Genomic DNA, 17,351 nt, shown 5'->3' with positions numbered 1-17,351 from the left:
CGAAAATGATAAGAATGGAAGTTTGGAGATGTGGATGGTTGCTTCTTGTTTGGTTCAAACCCGTCGCTACAACCAGTTGTAGCACTGAGAGAATCTTGAAGTGCAGTCTGTGGTTGGAGTGATGTAAAGGGAGGAAGATGATGAGAGAGAAGAGAAAATGGAAAGAATGAGAGAAGGGGAACAAGTGAAAAACCGAGGAAGTTCGAGCTCACCACCCACCATTACCACTCTACACTTGCCCCAAGGTTGAAGACAATGAACCGTTCTCCCCTTCGACCTCTCTTCAAACTCTTCTTGTCTGACCCCTGTCTTGGAATGTAGTCTGATGGTGCGTGATCTGGTTGCCTCTAGTTGGAGGGCATCTCGGACGTCGGTTGCTTAACTGGCTGGTTGAACTGCAAGGCAAACAGGGCTCAGAGGACCTAGTGTGGTTGCTCTGATGCTTAAGTCAGTACTTAATGTATGCGAGCTAAAAGTTTGATAGCAAGAAGGCTAGAATGCAAGAAATCGTGCGCGTTTTCTCCCTTACCTTGTTAGGTTGGAGATGAGGCCTTTATATAGGCGTTGCTTGGCATGGGCTTTATGCATCGTGTCAAAGATCTCAAGGAGGTCATGCCCAACAGGTCTAAAGTCCACAAAGGTAGCATACACGTAGACCAGTCTTCATGCCTTGCTCGGTCTCCTCTGGAACATTCGGTACGAGGGCCAACTTCTGAGAGACCCGGTAGTGATGGGTTGTGCATGAAGAATTGGTTGGCGAGCACGTCTCGCAGGTCACCACCTGGACCTCAATCAAGTAGGCATGCTCTCGAGAGAGGTCGCTCCTCACGTTGAGATCACTTCAGCTGATGACGATGTACTACAGGTTGGCCCTGGACGAAGTGCTACTAGCCGGCCTAAGTTGTGGTCAAGGTTGCTAGGTCGGCGGCAAAGGCAGGTCGCCAGGTCGGTGGTGAAGTCGGATTGCGATCTAAAATTCAATCACTTTAGCTAGGGCAAGTCATCACCTAGTGTCAATAGACCGGTTTCGGGTTGGACCCCATCCAATCCGAAGGTGTTATGGATGGACCGGATGGTCTAAATAATTGTATGGACTCAGACCAGTCCAAATTTAAGTGGTCCGTATATAATGCGGACCAAATTTAGACAAAGCCGCTGAACCAAAAGGTCCACTCCATTTCGTTTGAAGTTTGAACTTTCTGCCTAGCGCTCCACGCCTCCACTGCTCCCTCCGGCAATTGAATGAAGAAGAAGGTTTCTCTCCGGTAGTGGTATTCCTCGAACTCCGTTAGTACTTTCGGCGACGGTATCTCTCCGACGGTGGTGTTTCTCTCTGGCGGTAGTATCTCTCCAACTATTTTCTAGACAAAGCCGCTGAACCAAAAGGTCCACTCCATTTCGTTTGAAGTTTGAACTTTCTGCCTAGCGCTCCACGCCTCCACTGCTCCCTCCGGCAATTGAATGAAGAAGAAGGTTTCTCTCCGGTAGTGGTATTCCTCGAACTCCGTTAGTACTTTCGGCGACGGTATCTCTCCGACGGTGGTGTTTCTCTCTGGCGGTAGTATCTCTCCAACTATTTTCTCTCGTATCTCTCTCTCTAGCGAATAGCGATGGTGGTCATTATTCCATCGTTCTAGTGTTATCCGGCAACCAACGGAACTCCCCAGTCTCTCTTATGGTTATCTATCTCGTGTCTCTCTCTCTCTATCTAGCGGTAGACTCCTTGCTCGTTCATCAGGTATTTCCTCTCTCCTCAGTTATTCTAAACAGTTTAATCAGGCTAACAAATGCTTGTTAGACTCTGGGCCATTAGTGTGAATCATTTTGATTTTCTATTAGGGCTATCAATGATTTGGAACCTTAACGGTCATTAGTCTGGCTAACAAATCCTTAAGGTCTCGTCGTATTTGGCAGAAACAACGCACAAAGTGAGCCCTCAGACCTTACTACCCAATACTAAGGCACCTCAAAGGAGACTTCAGAACCCAGGGTTCAACTTGTAAACCAATCCGGAACCTCACTCCTAGCAAGTATGGCGTCAAATCCACTACATTCATCTTTAGATAGATACATACATATAGTCAAATAAATACATACATATAGTCAAATAATTTGACTATATGTATGTATTTATTTAAACCGTATATAATTTGATATAATTTGATATAAGTAGATAGATAGATACATACATATAGTCAAATAAATACAGGGAGAGAGAGAGAGAGAGAGAGAGAGAGAGAGAGAGAGAGAGAGAGAGAGAGAGAGAGAGAGAGACTTGGGGAAGATTTAGGAAACTCTTTATAAAGGCATATGAATTTTTGCACCGATCCATGTGAATTTCTTGACCTTCCTTTCTGGGTCCTCAATCTCAGCTAACCTGTGGCAATCCATAAGCATTAGGAGTGATAGGTTCTGTAAGTTTGAGAGATTTGGAAATTTTTCCATATCTGTGCAACCACTTGCATATATTCGTTCCAAACTTGATGGAAGCTCTGGGATTGATTTAAGTCCTTTATAGTCTTGTAGTACAAGTTCCATGAGTTGAGAAAGGCCATGGATGCTATCCGGCAAATTACAAATGCTGGTTTGGCTCATATCCAATCCTCCCAAAGAAGATAAGCTCCAAAGACTAGAAAATTCTTTCAATGATGTGCAGCCACCAGTGTGCAAGTAATATAAATTTGGTGGAAGTTCTGGAAGTGCTTTAAGCCTCGTGCAGTCACCCAACCAGAGGTTCTTGAGCTTAGAAAGTTGACTGATGCTATTTGGTAGACTGGAAAAATGGTTGCAACAAAGTTCCAAAATTTCTAATGACCCTAGGCTCCCAATGGAATTGGGTACCTTCATTCTTTTGATAGATAGTTTTTAGGTTCTCCAACTGTACAATGGAATTGGGTACTTGTTTTATAACAGTTTCTTCAAAATCAAACAGTTGTTTCTTGCTTAGTTAAATACAAGAAATTAGGTTTAACCTCAAGGAATTCCCATATTTGGTTCAAGTCCTGAAACAATGCCTACTCTGGCCAGCAGTTCAGTTATGCACAAGACTATTTTTGCTTCACAGTTTTTTTTTTCTTATAATATTTTTTTATAAAATATTTGCTTATAAAATTTGGAATGGACTGGATCTAGTTCATTTATAATGGTTTATACTGGACTGGGTTGGGTTGAACCAATGTCTAGTCTATTGATAGAAGATAAGAATGGGGTTGTCAAAGGACCATGTTTGGGTTGGACACAATCTGAGTTGAATTAAAACCAATTTGAACAAGTTGGACAGTCCAATAAGTCAATGGATTGGATTGGTCCAATCCAATCCAGGTTGAATAGTCTAATAAGACAATAGATTGAACCAGTCCAATCCGTTCCAAGTTGAATAGTCCAATAAGATAGTGGATTGGGTTGGACCAGTCCAATCCGATCTAGGTTAAACAGTCCAATAAGAGAATGGATTGGTCCAAGTTGAATAGTCCAATAAGACAATGGATTGGGTTGGACCAGTCCAATCCGGTCCAGGTTGAATAGTCCAATAAGAGAATGGATTGGTCCAAGTTGAACAGTCCAATAAGACAGTGGATTGGATTGGACCAGTGCAATCCAGTCTAGGTTGAACAGTCCAATCCTGTCCACAGTGGATTGGATTGTATGTGGAATTTTCACTTCAAAGTCAAACTTAATTTTATCATTTTAGGTTTCTTGTATACAAGTTCTAAATTCTATTTTGTAAGTACATATATGTTAAATCAATGTTTATTGAGTGTCCCAAAGTGTGGTGTGTTCTAGAATACAAGATTTTGGTGTGTTCCAAAATCTACAATATTTTGTGTTCCAAAACCAACCCAGCCAGTTTGAGAACACGCCATGGCTTAAAAAAGCATGTGTTTGTTGTGGCATGTTCCAGAACCAAACAAAATGGGTATCTACCATAGTACCAAACACCACCTACATTGGTGTAGATCTGATTCTTCTAGATAAGATGGGTTGTTTAATCACAAACCAAACCCAATTTAGTCTCCTAAATCAAATAAAAACTCAGCCTAAATGCTTCAAGACTTACCTCTTGGATAGTGGTCTCAAAACAAAATACATACATATAGTTTCCCAGCACTCAGTATGGGGTTATTAACTAGTATTAGCAGTATTGCTCAAGGCAAACATAATTCTATGCATTCATTTTTATTAGGAGAAGGGTTTCCCATTAAGGTCAAGTAGGGAGCTTCTATATACAAACCCACCTATTTATGTGAATCTACCACAGAAGACATCTTGTTACCAACTCAAACCATCCACCAGATAAGAGACCCACTAGATTTGATCAAATGTTCAATCCTACAGTCTACATTAGCCATTTAAAGTTTTATTTTTTAACATAAAAAACTTGCCTATGAAACAGGGCTTGCTTTGCACACAAGGAAAAGTTCCGAGAATAGAGGGCTCGCTAAATGACTCAACTAGCAGACCTGCTCCCTTTTCATTATTATAATTAGAGATAACTTTAGTTCTTACATATGTGTAGATTCTCTCTAGTTAGGTTGCCTTGTGTGTCAAGTATATCTATTAATCACTCACTCTCACTGTATAGGTGGCTTTTCCTGCAGAGCCTGATAATAGTTGAATATGTATAAAATGTTCAAAAAGTGAAGTTTTAGAAGGATTGTTGATGCAGAAAAGTTCCTTAATGGAGGCTTTCCATCTCTTTTTGATTTAGCTGCAGGCAAGGAGGTGAGTGTGGCAGATTGTACACAAATTCAAGATGGGAACATTCATTGTGTGGGTACCCCAATTCCATAGAGACTAGAATGATTGTGAAGTTGGACCCATGTTGGAGCTGTTGCAAAGGTTATACAGCCCATAAATTGACTTTAACAGAGGATACAAGGAAATGGACATAGGAAAAATTGGGTCAGTTTTCTGTCAGTTCATTTGACAACTAGTTGACTCTTCTGGAGGACCAAGACTTTCCAGAAAGCATAGTTTGGTGCAAGAACATGCCATCCAAAGTAGTTTTCTTCATATGGAGTTCTTGTTTGAATAAAATCCTTGCAAGGAACAACCAGTTGAAGAGAGGGATGATTGTGGCTAGTGTTGAATGATTTTCCATATTGGATGTATGCTACTTATCTTCTTTTGTTGCAGATGATTTCAATCACTTTGTAATATAGATCATGTTCTCATTGTGACAGCAAACAATAGAAATGAAATAATTGGGTTTATCTCAATGTGTTCAGCTAATCCAGATTCCTTTTATAGTCACTTGTAGAATGATTCCTTGGTTTAATATCTTTTATAGAATGATTTAGATGGTTAAACTGCCTACAACATCCTTTTACAGAGTACAAAAATAGTTGGCTTAATATCTAGTCTATTGACTAGATATTAAGTTGGTGAAGCCCACCAAGTGTTGCACCGGGATGTGATCCTCTTGATGTGAACAATTTCTTTAGGAAAATGATAATTTTTTTTGGTGTTTGATTGCAGATGAAGATGGAAATCATTTTGTTTATTTTCTAAGAAATTAGGGAAATAATTCATTCCTTATTGAGTATTATTTTCTGAGGAAAACATTTTGTTTCCCTTCATTATTTTAGTTGCAACCAAAGTGTTTTCTAGGGAAAACATTTAATTTGGACTGGATGGGTCCAATCCGGTCCATTTGCATTTCAATTGGACTGGACTGGATCTAGTTTGTATGGGGTTTAGACCGGATTTGGTCCAGTCCATTTGTAAATGGACCAATGTTGGATTGGACCGGATTGGACTAAATCCAGTCCAATTGACAGCCCAATTGGAGGGCCAAATCCGCCCTCATTAGAGCCTTCCATTTATAATAGCAAGGAGGGGGGTTCTATCAACTCTCAAGATGAAAGAGGGGTTTTATCAAGTTAGGGTTTAAAGGAATAGGAGGGTTTGGTAACTTGGGGTCCAAAGGGGTAATTTTTGTAATTTATGGTTTTGGGGGTAATTTGGGATAAAAGGATGATTTGGGTTCAGAGGGTAAATTGGTAATTTAGGGTCCGAAGGGGTAGGCTTAGAAGGGTATTTTGGTAATTTTAGGTTCAAAGGGTATTTTGGTAATTTAAAAATGATTTTTTTGGGGAATGAAGGGTATTTTGCCCATTTGACATGGACATTTTTGGAAGTTTGGAAGGAGGGGCGTTTGGTAATTTAATCAAGGGTATTTTGGTAATTTAGGGGATGGGTTATTTTGGGAATTTAGGCATGAGGGGTTATTTGGAAGTAGGGTATTTTGGGGATTTGGAATGGAGGGCATTTTGGTCATTTGGCATGAGAAGTAGTTTTGGTGACAAAAGAAGGCAGTTTTGGGTATTTGGCATGAGGGGTATTTTGGTTATTTGGTTAAGGGTATTTTGTGAAATTAGGGGATGAGGGGTATTTTTAGGATTTGGAAGAAGGGTATTGGGAGTTTGGGATGGAGGGCATTTTGGCATAAGAGGTAGTTTTGATGATCTGAAAAGAGGGCAGTTTTGGGTATTTGGCATGAGGGGTATGCCGGTAATTCCAATCAAGGGGTATTTTGGGGATTTGGAAAGAAGGGATAATTTGGTAGCTTGGTCAAGGGTATTTTAGGGATCTTAGAAAATGAGTAATTTGGAAAATTGGTCGAGGGTAATTTGGTAATTTTGGCTTTTAGGGTATTTTGGTAATTCTGTCAAGAGGTATTTTGGGGATTTAGAGAATGAGGGGTATCTTGGAAATTTGGGCACAATGAGGGTATTTTGGGTATTTGACATGAAGGGGTATTTTTGGGAATTTGGTCAAGGGCATTTTGAGAATTTGAAGAGAAGGGGTATTTTTGGGCTTTAAGGGTATTAGGTGGGTTCAACAATGGATTTTAGGGATCTGGGGGTTGATATTTGGGTTCTTTGGATTCTCTGGATTTCGGTAGGGTCGGAATGGTTTGATTGGTGTTCGAGGGTGAATTTACATAGAACCAAGCAAAAACCGGGTGCTGACAAGTCTGATGCCTAGACTTGAGCCAAGCCAAATGCATCTTGCCTTGTTGCATTGCAGTAGAGCATAAAGAATTGACTCTTCTTTAATGGAGCACCTTTCACAGGTTGGGGAGCAAACAATCCCTCTTTTGAATAAATTCTCTTTTATTGTCAAGTCATTAAACTGTTTTACTTTAGGCTCAATGGGAAGGCTCCATAGTCCATATAAGAGACCGGTCTTTTTTTAACTAGACAGGATCTAGAAAGAGTTTCTTCTTCTTGATCACTCAAGGATTCTGCTAGGAAATAAGCTGATCTGACTGAGAATAGGCATTTCTCATTCTGAGTCCAAATAATTTTATCCTCCAAGGGTTGTTTGCTAGGTTGATTGAGAGGTTTTTTTTTTTTTTTTTTTGCCTCATGCTCTAGAAAGGTACTATTGACTTTGGATACATCCCAACATCTTTCCTCTTGATTAATAAAGTCTGCCACCACCCTTATAGATTCAGAATTTGGCCTAGGTCCCCAAGGTTTAAAACCTTCTAACCTTGGAACCCAAGGGTCTTATACCCTCTCCTCTATTCACCCTCCAGATAATACCTTTCTCTAGGATTTTTTTTTTTTACCTGCCATTATGTTTCTCCATCCCCAAGAAGGGTTACCACTCAGAGAAGCATGCAGAAAATGACACTGAGGATAATACTTGGCTTTCATCACCCTAGCCGACAGACTATCACCATCTGAACACAATCTCCAGGCCAGTTTTGATAACTGGGCCAGATTGAAGAAATGTTTTGGATCTTGGAGGCCCAAACCCCCATTTAATTTATTTTTCTTGCACTGGCTCCAAGCAATCCATCAAGAAGCAAGACATGCAATATGTAAGAATGGCTGTGAGGACTGATTTTATTAAAATCTCTTTACTTTCTTGGGACAACATGGCACCTTTCCATCCATTAGCTTTGTTTTCCACCCTTTCTTTTAGGTATTCAAAGATCTGACATTGTTGCCTTCCTATACTAGGATAAGTCCCCAAATATATAGAAGGGTTTTCAACTTTTTTAAGGTGGAGGAGGTTTGCTAACATTTTTCCCAGTCTGAGGTGAAGATTGGAACTGAAGAAGACCTCTGATTTTGTAAAGTTTACTTTCTGCCCCAAAGCTTTTTCATTATACCATTACCTTCGATTAGATTGGCCTTAGAAAAAATGTAGCTATCATCCACCAAGAAGAGGTGGGAGATTTTTGGGGCTTGTCTACAAACTTTGACTCCACTAATTGGAATACTAGTTTTTTTTTTTTTTCACTAAGCTGCCTTTTTACAATAAAGAAGAAATAATATTATTTGCTTGAAGGATGAGGAAGGAAATTAGATTTTGGAATGGGTTCAAATTAGGCTATGTTTGGTTTGAAGGAAAATGTAGGGAAACCTAAACAAGATTTGTAAAGGTTTTCCTACCTTTCCCTACTTTTTCCTTCAAACCAAGCATAGCCTTAATGAATTAATTGTCAATTATTTTAAAAGGTTTATATCAGTCTCAAGGTTGTCAAAATTTGAATGAATTATCTGAGTTGTTTACTCCAATTAACACTAAGGAAGGTAATGTCCATTTTATTGAGGTTCCCCAAGAGGAAGAGATTAAATTGGCTTTTTTTTAGCATTGGTAATCTTAAAGCCTCAGCGCTTGATGGTTTTTTGGCCATTGGGATGAAATGAAAGGGAGGCATCATTGAGTTTGTTTAGGATTTTTTTAGCATAGAAAATTTTTGAAGAAACTAAATCTTACTTGCATCACTTTAATTCCCAAGTAACTAGATAGTTCTCATGTTAAGGATTTCTGCCCCATTAATCTTTGCAATGTTGTATATAAGATTGTGAAAAAAAAAATCTAGCAAATAAGCTAAAACCTATTCTTAACAAATGCATCTCCCTTTTTCAGAATGCCTTTGTTTTTGGGAGATAGATTTTGGACAATGTGGTTATAATTCATGAAATTTTGTATTTTATGAAGCATAGTAAAAGAGAGACTGATTATCTTGCGATTAAAGTGGATATGATGAAAGTTTATTACTGAATTGAGTGGGGTCATATTATTCATGTCAAGAAGGGTTTGGGCTTTTCAGGGACTTAGTGTGATTTAGTGTATTTCTGGATTGTAAGTCAAAGTATCTTGGGCTTTTCAGCAACTTAAAATAGGGAACTTGGATTGTAAGTCAAAGGTATTTGTGAATTCCCCTTTTAGGCAAAAGAATAAATCTTCATCACTTAATATTTTCTCTTGGATAATCTTTCAAATAAATTAAATTCTTGGAAAGCTTTAGATCTCTCTCAAGCAAGGAAACTAGTGCTTGTATAATCTGTTATTGCAAAACATTCCTAATCCTGTAATGCCTATGTTTTAGCTCTCGGATAGGATTAATGAGCAAATTGATAAGATTCAAAGGAATTTTTGGTAAAATTTTGGGAGAGATAAGAAATCATTTTATTGGACCAATTGGGATAAAATTTGCTCTCCTAGGTCTGAGGGAGGTTTAGAAATAAGAAAAGAAAAAGAAGCTAATAAAGCCTTTCAGTGGAAAGTTGCCTAGAATTTTATTAATCCAAGTAATGTTTTATGGGTCAAAATGTTAGTGTAAATATCTAAATAATAATGAATTTTTCCCTACAAAAATTTTTTGGGAAATCCTTGTGTAGACCTTTGAAGGAAATTTTCCCTTTTGTAGATAAGGATGTGAAAGTGAACATTTGGAATGTTCCTTGGATCAAAGTCCATGATGGCTTTATGGTTCCTATAGGTCCCTAGACCAACGAATTTAGGAATTTAACTATCTCAGGATGGGAAGTTGGAATGTAAAACCTTTCAGAAGACTTTTTGGTGAAGATATTATTTCACTTATTTTGAATACTTAGTCTTCAGGTCAAATCATGTGAAGCCTTTCTACTGGAATATGAGTAGGAGTGGGAAGTTTTCCTTAAATGTGATAGGGATGGCAATTTTTCCCCATTCCGCCGAGTGCCTGGCCTTCCCGACCTGATGGGGATGGGGATGGAGAGTGAAGTCCCTGCCCCGCTCCGATCTTAATTATATATATACATAGATACATACATATATAAATAAATAAATATATATATATATGCTATTTATATTTTAAAAAAGTTATTTTAAGTAAATTTATTTTCTAAAAAATACTATTAAGTGTTAACTAAAATTTTTTGGGGGTTCAGGTCGCCTTCCTATTGCCATTCCAAAGAAGTGACAAATTTTCACTTTTGTGAAAGAACAGCTTAAAAATTATTTTCCCAACGTTTGAGTTTAATTGTTCTGGACTTTGCTTGTTTTGCATAGGTATGGAGGGTTGGCGGGAATTTTGTAGTTGTGGCTTCTATTTTGGCTTCTTGTGGTTTTGTTTTTCAATAAATATGTGTGTTTTGTACTGTAAAACTGAAGATGCAGTTCATTTATTCTTGTAATTTTGTTAAAATTATTTGGTTTGCCTCTCGTTGTAATTTTGATAGTTATGAGCATTCTTCAATGCAAGGCCTAATTATGAAACTGCTGCATAATCTTTCTAGACAGGAAGATAAGAAGGTTGCGGTTATTGTTTGTCATATTTGTTTTTTCTTTCATGTGAGGAAAGTTTCATTGCAGAGGTTTCGTCCTGTAATCCTGAATCGGATAGTGTTTACCTTTTACTGTGATGGAGGGTGTATGGAAATGTGAAGGAATCAGTGCTGGAGATGGAGCTGAAGACAATTCCGGCTGCTATTTTGTTTGCTAGAAGCCAAGGTTTCAAAATCTTTTATATTTTGCCCGACTCTTTAGTCATGCATACATACTCCCTCTGATTCAACAAAAATCTCATAAGTTGGATATCTGGGACCATGTTTTCTTTTTGGTATTACATGTTGCACTTTAACCGGGTTCCAATTGTATTTGGGCTATTTTTGAACCGGTACCATCAGTTTTTGAAAAATAGTCAACCAAAATCAATCGGTTAACCGGTTCATCGATTTGATTTTTGACCAGGTTGGTTCTTTGACTTCTTGGTTTTTTTATATTTGCAATATAATCCAATTTGGTTTTTCAGTTCTTGGGTTTTTGTTGAGCACCCCTAAAACCAAATAGTCCCAATTACAAACCCTATAGTTCAGACATGTCAACCTTTTACTAGCCCTTAAAGTGCAGATTTCACATGTGATCACAAACTGAATCAAGTGGCAAGGAAAATAGTACGTCGTAAACTTTTCAATAAATTTAAGGGAGAATGACTGTTCAGCACACACAGGTGGGATGAATCCTGACCGTGGGTCGATGCCCAATGCACGGACAGGATGCGGCTACTAGTAAACTATGGGGGCTGTAATTTCAGAATCTGCAGTGCGCTGCAGTGTTTTCCATAAATTTAATCACTCTAGTAGCGCTGCAGTTTGTTTTTTCAAATGTATGAACCTCTTGGCTGTTGAGGGGTTGAACAAGCTTGGGCTATCATATTGGCTCAAAATGTCTGATGAGTCTGCCTCATCTAACTCCTACCTTAGCTTCCTCAACGGCAAGGTCCGTCCAAATAGCTTCTCTACTTCACTGGCTTCCATTTTCAGCTCACTCAGAAGTTCCATCTCTTCTTTGCCTAGTCCTCTCAGGAAGTTCTCCTCATCCTGCTTTAGCTCCTTGAAGCCCTCTGCTAACCTCTGGAACAATGTCATCTCGGTTTTCTTCACCTTCTCCACCTCACCTCCAATCTCTTCTACCTCCCTTATGATTGTCTTCTCTCCTTCCTCCACTGTCTTCTCCAATCTTTCTACAAGGGGAGGTTCAGGCCCACAAGTATTATCAGTTGTGATGAACTTGTTGAAGTCCCGTCCTACACTCTTTGCAGCATTCTTAAGTTCAGGGATAATGCTCTCAGGTAAAACTGCACTTCTAGTGTACACAACAGCACCACCATATCCATCCCATGCATCATTCCTGCCCCTGTAGTATACAAATATGTAATCATCTGGCCTGTTCTCTACTCTGGATGACAGAATGTACCTGAAAGAAGTCATCAAAGGTCAGTGTTCGATGTTTCTCAGGAATAGATTTCATCACAATAAGAAAAAATGAGCAATTTTTTGATGAATGCCTTTGATGTTGCTAAATAAATAATAAATAGTAAAAAGTGCACAGATGCAATTATAAGTTTTGGATGACAGAAAATAAGCCCAAAAATATATCAGATGTATTTTGTGTAAAAAATAGCCATGAACGGTTTTATTATTACAAAGAAAATTGTTGTATGTGATGAAATGTGGGTTCCACAGATATAGATTAAACGTGGGAGACACTAAAGATTCAATGTTATTCTAATTTCTAAATTAAACACCAACAGAAACATGGCCCATTGGCTAAACAAAATGGAAGCTAACAGGACAAGCTGGACATGAGATCTATAGCAAGATGGAAAGCAAGAATTAGGTTAACCATCAAAAACATTTCATGTAGTGATAGGTTTGGTAAGTTCTGTTGGACTAATTTTTGGGCAGGACACAACACAACACAAAGGGCAGGTGGCAAATGGTTCATCTGCTGACAAATTCACCCAGCTGCACATTGGGAACATCACTTGTATATTATATCATTGATATTCCCAATGTGCAGCTGGGTGAACGTGGCTAGCAATGTGTTGTGACCAGAAGATCTGGACTTTGCAAATAGTGTTCATAGCATCAGTAGGTAGGTGGTACAACCAGCCAAAACTAGGGGATGCCTGGCATCTTTATTCACACCAATAAAGCATCTGTTAAACAAGCAAAAAATAGTTCATAGCATCAGTAGGTGACTGTTTTATTCTGGGATCAGGATTTCTTGAAGATGCCTCTTGCCAAGCATTAATCTTCTTATATATAGTGCTGAGAGAATTACTAGTCTTTGTTGTAAAATTTTATCCATGTATAATATTAGGACAATGACATTTACAATAGGTATACACTGCACATGCTTGCAGGGTAGATTCTGCTTATAGATGCTCATCGCAATATAATTTCCCAATAAATAAAGAGATGTACTCTCAATACATAAAAACTAGTGCATGTGGATCTATGGACGCAATTCATGCAAACAAACTTGTAGAGGAGTCATGATTAAAGATGGCTGGGGAGAAGAAAGATACCAATCATCTTGGTAGTGAAGGTACTCATTGTCGTGATTGTAGAGCACCCCAGGCTGATTTGAATCCTGCACAAATCTTTGCACAGTAGATCGAGTGAAAAAACCACCATCAGGAGTCCGTATCCGCCATGATAAATTTCCCACAAGTTTGTTGGACTCCATATGAAATTCGTGCAATTGGCAATCAAAAGTATCAAAAGTAGGATTTAAGCCACTAGTTATGTACCATTTCCCACTGAAATCTGCAATGTTGAAACTCTTGACAAGAGCTGCAGGATCTGGAATTGGAAACTCGCCTACATCAGACTTCCTGGGTACACATTTCTTACGTGAGACTGCACATTCATTGAACTCATCTACCACATTGTTCTCAAACAGATCCCCACATTTAATCTGTGAAAAATAAAAGGGTTAACTGACTATCTAACTAAAACCAGTCTCTCATCACTCTAAAATTGTACTCCTACTAATATAATGAGAAAAAGAAATGCAACTGACCTGGCATTCAGTCTCATCAGGTCGATTATTACATGTCTGGAGACATGCAATGTTGGCTGCACATGATGGGTTTGCAATACACTTGGCTAATTCTACCCTGCACAAGGAAACCAAAAACCAAAAATGAAAAAGATTCATCAACTCTAAATGAAGCATGGATTGCTCTTGGGATTAAGAGATCCAAATTTGAGGGAATAATACTACAATCTGATGAGGATAGCATGACAACAATCTTTATGAGAGGTGACTGTCTTGAGAACAAGCCAGTGTCAGGAAAATTATTTAGATTTTTGGTGAACAATAGGCTATACCAGGTAAAGTTTTTAGTCCACTTGTGCCAGCTGCTAGAAAGGTCACTTTTTTAGTCCCAAAAAGTATGCATTTGAATTCAGAAATTGGAAGTTGAACAATGTGAGTATCTGCTTCAAGCCTTATAGTTTGCAACATAAAAAAATAAAATTAATAAAGTTTCTATTCAACATATAGGACAATGTAAAACTAAGACAAGGTGCAGTATTTGGTATTATACTCCTTTTGTATCTAGTGCCCCTCAGAAACATTGCTCAAACTGGCAAAGTAAAAGGAAAAAGCATACTACTTGGCAATGCATCTAACACGGTAATATCACCTTTGAGAAATCTTTAGATGCTGCAAATGAAATACCTGCATTCTTTCAATAGACAACCACACGTCTTGAGTGCATCAACAGCATCTGCTGATGGAACAACCAAACATATACATGCCAGTATACTAGCTGCAGCCACAACATGCACTCCCTTCCAATGCTTCACAATATTTAATAATTTCTTCGATGGAGATCCAACTTCCCCTTCTGCCTGCCAAAACTTGACACTTAGAATTTGATTCTAAACCAAGAAAAATTTTGACTACTATTCTAAAACTAGAAAATTTTAAATCAACCAACCAAGAGGAGAGATATTTAAGCAGCTACCTCATCACAAAACGTATCAGTATTAATGCTAGGCACTGAAATAATCTTCTCATTTCCACCTGAGACAAGATGAAAAGTTCTAGAAACCAACCGAAAAAATTTTCTCTCAGATCTTCTCAACCGGATGGTTCTTCGATCTTTACTATTGGAGCATAATTTCACCTTAACCACGCCATGCTGATACCAAGCCCCACTTCTGTGAAACCTTTTACCACTTGAGGGTAGTAGTGATTCAATACAGGCCACAATACCATCATCCCGTGAGAAACATGTTGGGCCTGAGGTGGATGACATATTACAGCGGGTTGGCTTCCAAACACAACCTGACAATGATTTATTGGTGTTTAGATTATCCGGTGATCTGCATCTTCAAAGGTCAACTCAAAATTTTCAAACAAGAAAACAATGGAATAAGAGTTTGGGGTCACCAAGGCTACTCATATTATTGTAAATTTTTTCCTCATTTAATAAAAGATTTTTTCTGTTGCTGATCAAACAGAAAACAATGGAATAAGAGAGCTATGACCACAAAAGCTCAAAGGGCATCCCAGGGTTCTCCAGATTTAGGACATGGTCCTTTAAAATGCATTAACAAATTGAATAAGGTAATTTTATGTGAACTGCAAGTAAGCATATTTATGACTATTTTTACTAATAAAGGCAAAAAATAATAGGACCAAAACCAAATGCAAATGCCCTAGCTTTTCCTCCCTCTCTGACCATTTATTCCTAAAAAGCTACCAATACCATGCTTTCTTAAGTCTACTTCTACTTCATCTGTTTCTGTAATCTGCACTTCATTTTCTTTCATAATTAGGGTATCATCCTTTTTGGCTTTATAGTTATCAACAGCAGTGGCAATATGACATATACAAAAGCTTTGTTAATCAGATGCATTCAATTTATCCACATCTTCAAGAATTTATATGCCAAAAATCTCGGACTGCCAAGTGCAATAAAGTGGGTTCATGTCTGAGAATGACCACTTCATGCAAAAAAAAAAAAGAAAAAAAAAAAAAAGCAAAAGGTTGGGTCCATATCCAGTCCACCCCCAACAAGGAGCCCAGATAGCTGAGACCAACATGGATAAATGGCCTTGAAGAATTTATATGTCAAAAATCAGTCCTATTGGATGCTTAAACACCCACTCAATCAATTTATCCAAGAATTAGTAGAATTCAATCAAGTTGTTTTCTCGTCTAAGAGATATCTTGCTTGGTATTTACTAATTGCATAAAAGAATATGCAGGTAGAGTCTCGGAGGGAGTCAAATCCCATATTTGAGATTGAATCCAGCCTTCATCATTTCAACTACTGTCAACTAACCACTGAACCATTGCCTAGAAAAAAGAAAACTATGCACCAATTCTCTTAAACAAACTGTGTAATATCATAGAGTAGTTTTTTTTTTTCTTTTTGATTCTTGTCAAAAGCTTTATAATTTATAAAAAATTGAACAGGAGCTTCCTGTGCAACCAACCACAAAAAAATGGGAAAAAACATATAAGATGCGTACAGATAGAAGACAAGACCATGGATCCATTACAATGGCTTGTAAAAGCTGCCCCTAGAGGCTCAATCAATCTCCGGTTAAACAACATCTACTTAACAGTAAGACCCAGAAGTAGTTGAACATCCACTCCTACCAAATCATTCATAACCCAACTAAGAGGATTTCCTCCTTATACTCTGACTGAGCTTTCCGAGTAAAGTTATTCGATGAAGTAGGTAAACTCAAAACTTTTACAACATGCAAGCGTCGATGAGTTTTTTTATGGCCTGATGGCTCAGGCTCAGAAGAGTTCAAAAAATACAAGGCGACACTACCAAGTCATAGCATCCTTTACAGTTAAATGCTAATAGATCGACCCAATTGTGCTCCATTTACTAAATCAGCATAAACGAATAAACATTTAAAATTTGAGGTATTGCAATCAAACTGGTATCCAAAACAAGAAAGAGAAACTACGAAGCAATTGAATAGAGAGAAAACAAAACCATACATGTCAAAACCAAAAATTTCCATGGAAAACCCTCCTAACTCTTTTCTTCTTTTTTCTGTTTTTGAAATTGCTTTCCAAGCAATACAATGATAACCAGAGATTGAGAGAAATAGAGAGAGATGGAAGCTTATTAGGGTTTAAGATGAAAACCTCGTCAGGCCGATCGAAGGTTGAGCAGCTGGAAGTGAAAGAGACAGTACGTTTCATGGCAGCAACCAGCAAGTTGCAGAGAGATAAAAAGACGAGAGAATGTGTGGAAAGGGAAGCGAATGGACTCGGATAAGACAATATGTGGATTGGATGCCTGAAACGTAATATTTGTTATTTTCCGGGTTGGGTCGGGTTAAATTCAGGTCGGACCAGAAATGATAGCCGGGTCGTTTGATAGGTTTCCTTAAACCATCAAAGAATCTTCCACGTGGCAAAATTAAAAGTCCAAAACTATAAAAAGGACCTTGCCATGTGGCAAATCCCTGTCCATTTCCCTACCTATTCCTTGGAATTCCAAAATGGGGTGCAATTCTTAGTATCCACTATGCCCTAGCGCCTATATAATATCTGAAAAACTCCATGGATGGATTTTGATTGGTCAAAACTCTTTCCGTATTATATCTTTTCTGCATCATAAACTTTTCCATCATGTAAAGTGTCAAATGCAATACGGACTAGCAATCGGGCTTCAGAGTCCTATTCAAAGTTTCCTTTGTTGGTGAAACCCCGGCCCATATAAATGTGATCGATCGTATTCACCTAAGGGAACAATATCGGAAAATTCTTGTTCTTTGTTTGGTGCTAAT

General features: G+C 38.3%; 1 protein-coding gene and 1 long non-coding RNA gene across 4 annotated transcripts; one reads left to right on the top strand and one right to left on the bottom strand.

The window, feature by feature from the left end:
• Nucleotides 1-1,155: 1,155 nt before the first annotated feature.
• LOC148803276 (uncharacterized) lies at nucleotides 1,156-5,219 on the top strand. The gene is made up of 2 exons (XR_016081452.1): nucleotides 1,156-1,738; nucleotides 4,583-5,219. It is a non-coding gene; the product is annotated as an uncharacterized LOC148803276 (long non-coding RNA).
• A 5,972-nt stretch (nucleotides 5,220-11,191) lies between these two features.
• On the bottom strand, nucleotides 11,192-16,853 carry NPQ1 (non-photochemical quenching 1). 3 transcript variants are annotated; one of them, XM_010248935.3, is made up of 6 exons: nucleotides 16,705-16,853; nucleotides 14,552-14,874; nucleotides 14,263-14,435; nucleotides 13,600-13,696; nucleotides 13,103-13,494; nucleotides 11,192-11,985 (listed from the first exon to the last, which is right to left on the bottom strand). In XM_010248935.3, the coding sequence occupies exons 2-6, from the start codon at nucleotides 14,843-14,845 to the stop codon at nucleotides 11,484-11,486; spliced, it is 1,458 nt and encodes a 485-aa protein (XP_010247237.1). In that variant the 5' UTR covers nucleotides 14,846-14,874; nucleotides 16,705-16,853; the 3' UTR covers nucleotides 11,192-11,483. The 3 variants fall into 3 exon arrangements, with proteins under 3 accessions (XP_010247237.1, XP_088752906.1, XP_010247238.1); XM_088896780.1 differs by lacking the exon at nucleotides 16,705-16,853 and adding an exon at nucleotides 16,555-16,685; XM_010248936.3 differs by lacking the exon at nucleotides 14,552-14,874 and having other exon boundaries at nucleotides 16,705-16,834.
• Between the last annotated feature and the right edge of the window lie 498 nt (nucleotides 16,854-17,351).

Source organism: Nelumbo nucifera, chromosome 1 (assembly GCF_055504915.1).
Source record: "Nelumbo nucifera cultivar China Antique chromosome 1, China Antique-T2T, whole genome shotgun sequence".
NCBI lineage: Eukaryota > Viridiplantae > Streptophyta > Magnoliopsida > Proteales > Nelumbonaceae > Nelumbo > Nelumbo nucifera.
Note: the sequence above shows the minus strand (reverse complement) of the source record. Positions and strands in the feature narration are given on the sequence as shown.